This window comes from Strongylocentrotus purpuratus, unplaced genomic scaffold (assembly GCF_000002235.5).
Source record: "Strongylocentrotus purpuratus isolate Spur 01 unplaced genomic scaffold, Spur_5.0 spur5_scaffold_13, whole genome shotgun sequence".
Classification (NCBI taxonomy): Eukaryota; Metazoa; Echinodermata; class Echinoidea; order Camarodonta; family Strongylocentrotidae; genus Strongylocentrotus; species Strongylocentrotus purpuratus.
In genome coordinates this window covers 24175882-24187811 of record NW_022145598.1, presented here as the reverse complement: position 1 = coordinate 24187811, position 11930 = coordinate 24175882, and the positions used below count along the sequence as shown (strand labels likewise).

Genomic DNA, 11930 nt, shown 5'->3' with positions numbered 1-11930 from the left:
GAGAGACAAGTCGCATGGAGTAGAAAAGAAGGAGGAAATGAGAGGGAGAGAAGGTGACAGAAAGCGAAGAGCTCTGGGAGGGAAGAGATGAGGTAAAGAGTACAGGCTATCAAGAACAAGAATGTATTTATTTGAATGATTGTTTTGTGTTGGAATGAGAGGTGTGTGTATAAGAAATTGTATGAAAAATAGAAAAGTATTGTCTGTTTGAAGCCACAATTGCTTAAGGGGCAAGTCCATCCCGGAGAGTATATTATTATTATTATTGTTATTATAGGTCCTCTAAAAAGAAAAGACCATCCCAAGTCATACATTTTTTATTTATTCATTTATTTCTTGTTAATATATATTTCATGTATTAATTGTACATTTACTTGACAAACAAAAATCATACAAAAACATTCAGAGCAGTTATACTGCAGAATCATATACAAACATATCACTTGAATGAAGCACATATTTGAACTTACCAAACTACAAGTTAACTGAATGCATATGCATACAAAGTAAGTGATCTTATAGTTTCATACGAATTAGACTAAATCATGATTGTATTACAAATATTACAAAAATTAAAATGCATGTACATGTATTTTTAAAATACTGATATTTATATTTGCACGTTTCGATATGCCTAAAAATTCAGGGAATGTGAATTACAAAATACTTATACATCGTTTTGATTTAAAAACTTGTTTAACTAATCGACCATACTTGCAAAAGTTCAAGAAACCTGTATAAAAGCAAATAAATTTGAAAGCTTTTGAAGCTTTTTTTAAAAACTAAACAAACAAGTGGTTTGTTGGCGCTGTGGGCTAATCCCAACTCCCTGCTAAACCTAAGCATCCAATCGGCTGCATGTATGTGTGCTCCATTTAGTATTTAATACAGATGGACATTTAACAATTCACTACTTGCATTAACTTCAGTAAAAAACATGCATCAAATGCATTAAAACATTTTCATAACAAAATTACTGCAATAAACCACCACCAACTTAAAAATCTTAGGAATGTATATTTCTCATTTACAGATGGAATAATTTCAAAGTCAGTTGCATGAGAGAATGAAAGATCTGAAATGAATGCAGAACGAGCCAGCATGTAAACTACTTTTATGCTTTCTTAGCAGTCAGGTAAAATAACCACCACCACCACTTTTCTTGATACAGATATATTTATACTTGTATGTGTATCAGGGGGATTCCTGAAAATGAAGTAAATAAATACATATTTATACTTTATAGCATACGTACATGTATAATATACATACCTCCTGCCTTACAAAACTACAAAGAAAGTAGATGTAGCAAGACATTTTTTTTCCTTAAAAGATGGATTAATCATTGGACCTGTTTTCATCAGCTTCAGTTTGCCAAATAACTCTCTACTTTAACTGTCCCGATCGCAAATTAACCAGTTGCAATCAGCGGGATATTTAATCGAGAAAATATATCCCAAGAAAGCTTGGTCTTGTTTAAAAAATATCCCGCTATTTGGGAAGTAGTGAGCTAATGTGCGCTCGTCTGAGCTAATTTGTGATGAGCGTATTGGTCTGGTGAAAATGCGATTTCGAGCTTCGGGATAATATCCCGAGTCTGGAAATAGCGGGTTATTTGGTAAACTCGAGCTGATGAAAACAGACCTATTGCGTTATTTTTAGAGTAGTTGATAAAATAAGCCGATGATGAGAATCAGTCCCACGTTGACTGCATTTTTCCGGTTGATGCTTGGACTAGATGCCGTGGTCGGAGCTGCAGTTTCTATACAAACAGGCAAAAAAGACAACGATGGTGTGAATTGTATATTTTAAATTTTCTCTCTTTCTGAATCTCTCTATCTCTCATTTCCTTTATCCTCATCTCTCCAGTCTTTATCAATCTCTCCATTTCTCTATTTGTTTGTCTTTTCCAATCTACAAATCTATCTATCTATGTTTCTCTCTTTTAAATTTACCAATCTCTTTCTCTCTTTCTTTCTACAAATCTGTCCTCCAATATACCAATCTCTATTTCAATCTCTTCTTAAATCTAGCGATCTCTCTTTCTGTTTTCTCTCTCTCTCTCTCTCTTTCAATCTAACAATCTCTCTTTCTCTGTTTCTATCTTTCTCTGTTTCTATCTCTCTCTCTCTCTCTCTGTTACTATCTCTCTTACTCTCTCTCTCTCTCTCTCTCTCCCATCTCTCTCTCTCTCTCTCTCTCTCTTTCTCTCTAATATCTTACCTGGAGCCTCATTTACATAATAGAAAGCCTCCATGCCAGCAGTCATGTGATCGTTGACATGGCAATGAAGAAGCCACACGCCTGGGTCATCGGGGTCATCTCCAGGGTGAGGAAAGTTCCTGTAGGCATTTTCAAAAGGAGAAAGTGTCATATTTTTTTTTTTTTCTAAATAGAATAATGAACCAAATGAATGTGCAGTGTATACATGGATTGACAAAAAATTTCAAAATGATTTCCTTTTTTAAGAAAAAAAAGTTCCAAAAGTAGACAAGAGGTATTCCTGTGAATTTTTCAACATTTTGACAAAATTTGAACTATAAAAAGGATTAAATTCTAAAGATGTGACCGTGATTTGTATGTCCCAGACCAATGCCAGAAATGGTGAGAGCAGCCAGTGGCATAAATGGCCTACCATAGTTCAAGTCCAACTGAAGTCGATCTTTGTCTTTGGGAAACACCCGATTCCCCCCCCCCCCCCCACCCATCCCCCCCCCCCCCCCCCCCCCCCCCACCCATAAAATCATATATTCTTCATATTTAAGCATTCATTTTCATATATTCTTTAGACCATTTAGAATAATAATACAACAATTTTTTTGGAAGAGTCAGTTTTTGTGAAACACCACAGTCCCCCCCCCCCCCCCCCCCCCCCCCCCCCCCCTGACTGTGAATTAATTATGTCTAACCTGGGAAAAGTTCTGAGACATCCAATCTGTTTGTATGCTCGGTCTGGTAGGTGAAGGTGTGTCCATGGAAGTGAACCGTGTGAAGATCCACCTCGTCTCCGAGACCAAGTAGATTCCATGCGACACGCTCTCCAACCTCCATCTCAAGGTGGTCGAGGTTGTTGAACAGCAAGCCGTTGATTCCTGGAAAGGGAACATTGAGGCATGAGAAGAAGAAGGAGGAGGAGGAGGAGGAGGAGGAGGAGGAGGAGGAGGAGGAGGAGGAGGAGGAGGAGGAGGAGGAGGAGGAGGAGGAGGAGGAGGAGGAGGAGGAGGAGGAGGAGGAGGAGGAGGAGGAGGAGGAGGAGGAGGAGGAGGAGGAGGAGGAGGAGAAGGAGAAGAGGAAGAAGAAGAAGAAGAAGAAGAAGAAGAAGAAGAAGAAGAAGAAGAAGAGAAGAAGAAGAAGAAGAAGAAGAAGAAGAAGAAGAAGAAGAAGAAGAAGAAGAAGAAGAAGAAGAAGAAGAAGAAGAAGAGAAGAAGAAGAAGAAGAAGAAGAAGAAGAAGAAGAAGAAGAAGAAGAAGAAGAAGAAGAAGAAGAAGAAGAAGAAGAAGAAGAAGAAGAAGAAGAAGAAGAAGAAGAAGAAGAAGAAGAAGAAGAAGAAGAGAAGAAGAAGAAGAAGAAGAAGAGAAGAAGAAGAAGAAGAAGAAGAAGAAGAAGAAGAAGAAGAAGAAGAAGAAGAAGAAGAAGAAGAAGAAGAAGAAGAAGAAGAAGAAGAAGAAGAAGAAGAAGAAGAAGAAGAAGAAGAAGAAGAGAAGAAGAAGAAGAAGAAGAAGAAGAAGAAGAAGAAGAAGAAGAAGAAGAAGAAGAAGAAGAAGAAGAAGAAGAAGAAGAAGAAGAAGAAGAAGAAGAAGAAGAAGAATAGGCTTTTATATATCGCCGTCAATCTAGACTAGATAATTCTATTCCGAGGAAAACAAATTCATTATTACCCCGGCTTTAGCATAGCTGCCATTACAGTACTCTAGCATTACAAGAAATTAATTCCTGCCAGGTACCCATTTACCTCACCTGGGTCGAGTGCTACAAATGTAGATTAATGCCTTGTCAAAGGACATTAGTGCCGTGTCGGGGATCGAACCATGACCTTTGAATTTGAAGTCAAGTGCTTGAACCACTGGGTGGTTTGCACATAGGGGAGGGTAAATGGTGAGAGCAAACGATGGCGTGAATGGCCTGGCATAGTTAAGTCCAACTTAAAGTCGATCTTAGTCTTTGTGAGAAAAAAAACCTGGATACCATCTCCTTACCATGCATGAGGTTGCTCTCTTGAAAGTCCCCGTCACTGACATCCACCGCCGTTGGTGTCAAACAGTAATGATCAATGTTCTGTTGTAGATACCAACTCTTATTCTCATCTGTCACTGAGAAGAACAGGTTGAACTCTTTTTCAACATCCATCCTCCTTCCATCAGCATCTTGAATATGGGAGAAAAAGAATATAACAAGTTAAAGATGAAGATGAGTTCTGGTCATGCGATTGCATTGTGAAAGAAACGGTGTGGAATCGATCAGAAGAGGTTGATCATCTAGCATATGAATTGGTGCGTACTGCAAGGTTCTGGAATCATCAAAATGATAAGAAATTTGGCACAGTCTTGGTAAAGTTACAAGCACTATGCACACAGAAAGATGTATATGGGACTATGCGATATCTATCCAGTCCGGATAGATGTAATAATTTACCAAATATATTAATTCGTAGGCGGTTTCCCGGCAAAATTTGTATCATCACGTATTAGTCAAAACATATTCTTTCACATGATTGCTAATATGAGCTTCCATTTCATTTTTGAGAGGGGGGAGTTTCCAAAACTGGTCTATACCTATAGTCACCATGGTACAGTCACTTGCTTTAGCAAATACTACAAACGTGTTCTTGACTTCTTGAGGGAAACAGTATAGACCAGAGTTTGGGGGCCTCGATAAACGAGCCCCTTCCTTCACGTACATGTTTAATCCTAAAAAAGACTGAGTGCCAATTGCAAGATGGCCCCAAGAAAATTATGTGGTTATACTTTGCAGCATGTAAATTTAAGTTTCTCACTATATGGTTTATAACCTTGATCTCTGAAGTCAATGTATCTGTGGCCTACATGGCACATAAAAGGGTTCTCACAGTTTTCAAAAGAGAAATGATCAAGATTAAAGTCTCTGACAAGCAAAACAAAATTCTGAGAATTTGTCATTGTTTTCATTGTGAAGGGAAGTATAATAATGTAGAAGTAGTAGTAGAAGTAATAGTAGTAGTAGTATTAGTAGTAGTAGTAGTAGTAGTAGCAGTAGAAGTAGTAAAGTAGTAGTAGAAGTAGTAATAATAGTAGTAGTAGTAGTCGTAGTAGTAGGAGTAGTAGTATCAGTAGTAGTAGTAGTAGTAGTAGCAGGAGTAGTAGAAGTAGTAGTAGTGGTACTATTATTATTGATATTTCTATTATTATTATTATTATGATCATTATCATTATCATCATCTTCACCTAAGTTGCCTTTCTTGCAGATGACAAGTGGCCCAACCAGACCTGCGTTGGTGTCCTTCCCTCTGTGTATACTGGAATAATAAACAGATGCCGTACACGACACATCGCTATCGGTCGGCGCTCGCGACTCGGGGACAGTCCAAGTATACGTCTTTGTCTCTCCCGGCAGGACCGGCATGTCGCTCGTGGACCTGTCACCATATGTAGCGCCCTCATTGTCTTTATCAGACAGAAGGTTCTGAGGGTGGACGCTGTAAGGCTTGGTGGCTAGATTCTTGAAGACAACCTGGAGCGTGTCGCCGACTTCAACGCGGATGACCGGACCGAGGATACCGAGCGCTTTGTCCTCGTTCGTGGTGCGCTCCACCTGTATGATAAAACTGTCATCTACGTACTCCCTATAGATGGCTTTGCGGTACCTGCTGCCGATGCTCGTGTTTCCACGATTGACGAAGACGAAGCCCGGACTGAAATTCAGAATAGATAAGGTAAGATATAATTAGTGTACCTTGTGCAGGTCATCTTCGGCACACAAGCAAGAGGAACGTGTCAGCAAGCACTTCTCGCAACATATGCACTCGAACAGAACAACTTAAAAGACAGTATGATTTTGTTGTACAAATGAACATTTTTGTGCAATATACATGAATGCCTAAATGTAAATTAAAAAAATTATGTTAATACAGGTACTAAAACCAATGGGGGTAGGGGGTAGGGGGCAGGGAACATGCACCTTTTAATTAGAGGAAAATGAATTTTGACTTTACAAAGCTACTGAAACGACTGACTAGTAAATGTTGCAAGGGGAGGAGGTGTAAAGGCATCATCCCTTCTCCCTTCCCCTTCCTCTTTCTCTCAATTTTTTTTTCATCACTCAATTGGGGGAGGGGGGGGCACATGCTTTCACTACGCCACTGACTGAGCATACCTATCCTCATCGGTCAAGGCCTGGCTCCGGACGGGGTCGTACACGCGAGGCGTGAAGTCCCACTCCATTTCTATCGCTGCGATGTAGTGCGTTCTGACGGTGCCACTGTCTGTCACCTCAGGCGAATTAGAAACGCCCCCCGGGTTTACTGTGTAGACTGCCGTCATTCCCTGAGCAAAGTGGGTGTTGGTTTCACACTCAATTAACCATGTCCCTGTTTTGCAAAGAAACAACAACAACAACAAAAAGAAGAGAAGTGAGAAACGATCATCAACTATAAATAAAATATTCTAAAACCACTCAAAAAATAGTGAAAAACAGCCCAGAATATTTTTTCTTTCTATTTCTAATCTGAAATACAAAATTTTTGTTTCAAATCTTTAGCCTAAAAATTTGTTTTTTGTCTATTTCCTCTTTTTTCCCCATTTGAAAAAAGAGGAAAATGGTCTTATTTTCTAGGAATTACCATGAAAATATAGAAAAGATAGCACCAATTTTTTTTTTAATTATTGCACGTGAAAAACAACCAGGGAGGGACCATTAACATATTGAAAAGACATGTTGGAAAAGCAGTCCAATAGTTAGAATAGATGGAACAGTGCACAAAATATATCCTGCTGAGCTGGTGGTTCTAGGGAGCTCTTTGATATAATGTTGTTCTAGGAGTGACATTTCCTTAAAGTTGTTTCTATGTGCAATTTATTTTGTTGTTTTGCAAGAGGTTGTTACTTTTAAATAAGTTTTCCTGACCCTTTTCTTGGAGCTTCAGAATAATGAATCATTGTTTATTTATTTATTAATTTATGCATGCTCAAAATTTCACAATTCATTGGAGTTGACATCACATGAAAAAGAATATAATATAACAAATCATTTTCAATATCATAATCCATTTGAATTGACTTCACATGAAAAGGAATATAACAATGTTTTATCAAAGACAAGTTGCAACTAATATACAGTTTAAAGAATGAACACACAAAGGTGATGAAACATAAGCATAGAGCCTGAATCGTTACTACAACTTTCAAATATATAATATATGACAAATAAAATTCCTCAAGGGTTGTGAACTATTTACACTATTTACAAAGAACAAGAAAAAAAGGATATTGTTAAGTCTAGTAAAATGTCTTTTGGATCATAAAATAATTAAGTTTATGTTTGATATAATGAGAACTGATATATAGATTTATATATATGTCAGTAATATCTTACATCTGTGAAATGATAATACATTTGAGTGATAGCCTGCAAAGCCTTTTGAAGATAATTTTTGTCAACATGGATCTACTGTATGAGAATCGGTCCAGGGTATGACATATATAGTATTCTAATATCAATTCTACTTAAACTTTGACAATCTTACCATTAATGCAATCATTTAAATTAATCAAACAATGATATGTTGAAAACTATCTACTCTATGAGATGTAACCTCAGCCATGGCATATTTTAATCTTAAATCGACCTTTGACCTTTGACCATTCTTACCTGGGTTGTCAGGGACGGTCATGATCGTCTGGGCGATACCAGGGAAGAGGGGCACGGCATCGACCCTACGACCTTCGAGCACAAAGGTCAGCTGGTGGAAGTAGGCAGTGTGTTGGTCAGTGTCCTTGCCCAGGTCCATGACATGCCAACTGACCTTCTCACCTGCGGTCATCTCTACGGCCGGCAGGTTGGCAAAGGAATAACCATTGATGCCTGTATGGATAGCATGGAACGATTGCTATCATTAACTTTTTATTAAATATGGATTAAATCTGTTTGTAATTCATTCAAAATTCAATTTGTTTGTAATTCATTCAAAATTCAATTTGGAACTTGTAACTCATGAAAATCATTGAAATACAAAATATAATAATGTTAAAATGCGTATTTGTAGAAGTAGAGGGGGAATGAAGAGGAGAAGGATATAGTTCTTCAGGAACGGTAGGAGGAATTTATTTATTTGGGAGGGGGAGGAGGAGGAGGGAAGAGAAGGAGGAGGAGGGATGAGAAGAAGGAGGAGGAGGAGGAGGAGGAGGGATGAGAAGAAGGAGGAGGAGGAGGAGGAGGAGAAGGAGGAGGAGGAGAAGGAGGAGGAGGAGGAGGGAAGAGAAGAAGGAGGAGGAGGGATGAGAAGAAGGAGGAGGAGGAGGAGGGATGAGAAGAAGGAGGGAGGAGGAGGAGGAGGAGGAGGGAAGAGAAGGAGGAGGAGGAGGAGGAGGAGGGAAGAGAAGAAGGAGGAGAAGGAGGAGGAGGAAGAGGAGGAGGAGGGAGGGAGGAGGAGGGGAAGAGGGGAAGTAAGAGGGGAAGGAGAAGGGGGAGGGGAAGGAGAAGGGGAAGGAGAAGGAGAAGGGGAAGGAGAAGAGGAAGGAGGAGGAAGAGGGAAGAGGAGAGGAAGTAGAGTAAAAGCAAATGTAACTCACTAGTCATGAGATTAGAAGCGACAAAATCATCATCTTCTGGGTTAGCACCTGGAGCAAAGTCTGCAATGTTCTGATCAAGATACCAGCTCTGATTCTCATCGAAGATCAGGAAGAGCAGGAAGAACTCTCGGTCAACCCCAATCTGTAAGCAGAACAACATATACGCATCATACGTGAAGTTAATGTCTTTTTAAAAAACATCATTGTATGAAGGAAGTGTGTGAAAAAGACAAAAAGACACAAAGATAGAGAGAGAGAGAGAGAGAGAGAGAGAGAGAGCAATGGAAGCAAGTTAATGGTCTTTATAGACATGTGGTCTTTCTATACAGTGCATTGCTACAAAGGGTTTATTTTAAAAAGGAATACAAACCATTTTAGTAATTGGACTCGATACCCTTTGGAATCAAATATTAAAAAGTAATAAAATGATCTTTTCATCCGGAGTAGCACCATCAGTAAGGCAGTATAAATATTCCTATATAAAGTGGGAACTGCAATTATTATCACCCCATCATTACCAGGTACCCATTCCATTCACCTGGGTCAAGAGAGGCAAATGAGGGAGAAACACCTTGTCCAAGGACGTAAGCACTGAGCAAGGATCAACACCAAGGAATTCTACTACAGTCAAACCTGTCTATAGCGACCACCCAAGGGAAACACAAAAAGTGGTCTTTGTAGACAGGTGGTCTTTGTAGATAGGTTCCTTTAGTACATGTTTCAATGAGAAACCATTTTCAAGGGAAACAAAACATGTGGTCTTTATAGACAGGTGGTCTTTGAAGACAGGTGGTCACTAAAGCAGGTTTGACAGTACAAGAGTCAAGATCCTTCATCGATATACCACAGTGCTTGCACAACTCTTGATATCCACAAGATAGTCTTCAAGCGGGACTGCACTACTTGTAGTTAATTGCGCCCTCTATATAAACGGTACCTGTTGATCCCCCATGGTCCCTGTTTTCTTATGTTAATTGAGAGCTAATTTGATGAGATACCTGCCAGTGACCACGCAGCGAGGTCTAATCCCTCCTGAACTAGTGCAGATAGGCTTTAAAATAAATAATGCAATGATAGACAGACATATAGGCCTAGGAGATGGGTATTTTTTTTAACTGTGAGTTAATTCTTACCCGGTTTCCATCAGCGTCCAAAGTCCCCTCCTTGCAGATCAGCATAGGTCCGACGAGACCGGAATACAGGTCCATCGTTTCATCTGTTCCTGACGTGTACACCATGGTCAGACAGTCTGGGTCCAGATCCGTTGGTCCTATGGACTGGGGGATAGTCCAGGTGTACGTGAAGGTGGCGTTTGGGGCTACGGAGCCATCAGCCTGCTCAGCCTCTGGGAGATGGAAAGAGATGAGGCAGCAGTTTATAAAGACTGATACCGTTCAAACCATTGGATACAAGCTGTCCATTTTTTCTTCTTCTCATGTTTTTCTTCAATGAATTAAAACATGAAAAACATACTGCTAAAATTATCTTTTTCTGATTTAAAAAAAAGAAAAAAAGAAATTACCGGCGGCCATCTCGAAAAATAGCCCAACTGTCAGGAAAAATTTTGAAGAAGAAAAAAAAAGAAGGAAAAAAGGACCTCCTCCTTCCTATTTTTCAAAAAGGCAGGACGTTAAACATGTTTTTTTTTATTTGGCCTAATCAGAGACCTAGATTCTTCATACATCGGTAACTAAATTAGTCATTCCCGTAGCGAAATTGCTGTTTTTTTGTTTTTTGTACGCAACTCAAAAATGATAGGCGGACTAGTTGAATTAGGGGCAATTGTTGAATACTTTTAAATTTAAGCTTTAATATGTCACATTCTCAAGATGCATAAATTGGGACAAATCGCAACTAATCTTAAGTTGAACTTATCTCTAAGTTGGACTTAACAATTATGGAAAGCCGTTAGCATCTATGAAAATATTTTGCAAAAGTTATTTTAAAAGGCATAAAATGTTGATTCAAATCTTTCATATTTTCTATTATCGTGGGAGATTTCATGTTCTTGATGTGCAATTTATAAAAAAAATCTAAAATACTTGATTTTCGCTTTTGAATATATTTAATTTTTAGGCTGCAAATGGCTCTCCATAATAGTTAAGTCCAACTTAGAGTTAAGGTCAACTAAGGATCTTTGTGAAACACCCCCTTGGTAAGGGTATGAATAATTCAATTGTTAACTGTATGCATTATATAACGATGAACTTTCCTGTCTCCTAACTTACATACCTGCCAACATTTGAAAACGAGAATAAAGAATTTTTAGCACGGTATGTCTTCAAAAATAAGAAATCTGTACCCTTAACGGGCGTAATTCGCACATGCAGCGGCAGTGTAACTGGCAATACGCGGTAAATCTGTGCAAAAAAGCAAATACAAATTCGCTGCTCAATCATGCAGCCCTTCAACGCACATCACGGCATATGATAAAACAAGCTTAATTTGGCTTAAGCAACGCAAAACAAAAAAAAATAGATAAATAAAAAAAAAATAAATAAATAACTAAATAAATAAAATGAAAAAATTAAAAAAAATAGAAATTTTGAAAATCTGGAATATTCCGGATTTTGGGGTCCTAAAAATCCAGAAAAACAGAATATTCTTGATTATTCGGAAGGGTTGGTAGGTATGAACTTACCATCTGTACCGTCCACGTAGTTGGAACCCTCATTGGCTTTATCATAAAGCACGCCTCTGGGATGGATGCTGTGCGGGACACGCCCGGTGTTCTTGAACGTCACCCGGATGGTATCCCCGACCTCGCCCCGAATGACCGGGCCTAGGACACCCATGTGATGGTCATCTGCGGTCCTCACGATCAGTTTGTCGGGCGTGAAGTCGCCGTCGGAGTACTGGACGTACCTGGCCTTCAGGTAGGTTCCGGGGATGCGGTTTGGGGTGTCGGTGAAGAAGGGGAATGACTCGCTGGAATGGTTAGAAATTGGAAACAGAAACTGACTAATGGGGTGTTGAAAGAAAGTGGCAATGAATTGCAAATCCCCAAAATCAAGCGTAGGTCGATCTTGCGATTAGTTGCAAATTCGCAATTGATCGCAACTGAACTTTGTTGCAACACCCCATAAGAGAGAGAGAGGGTGGGGGAGAATAAAAGCTAGATCTAGTTAGCTTAATTTAATTTTTTAAACTATAATCCTACCAAAATCC

The 11930-nt window shown here is 39.1% G+C and overlaps 1 protein-coding gene across 1 annotated transcript in view; it reads right to left on the bottom strand.

The window, feature by feature from the left end:
- Positions 1–365: 365 nt before the first annotated feature.
- LOC100892847 (hephaestin-like protein) overlaps positions 366–11930 on the bottom strand; it is a 34035-nt gene continuing 22470 nt past the window's right edge. Inside the window, 11 exon segments of the mRNA XM_030983203.1 lie at positions 366–1762; positions 2224–2319; positions 2322–2342; positions 2910–3092; positions 4197–4364; positions 5421–5887; positions 6349–6562; positions 7843–8055; positions 8763–8904; positions 9896–10107; positions 11404–11690. Of these exon segments, the coding sequence (XP_030839063.1) occupies positions 1659–1762; positions 2224–2319; positions 2322–2342; positions 2910–3092; positions 4197–4364; positions 5421–5887; positions 6349–6562; positions 7843–8055; positions 8763–8904; positions 9896–10107; positions 11404–11690 (2107 nt within the window). The 3' untranslated portion in view covers positions 366–1658.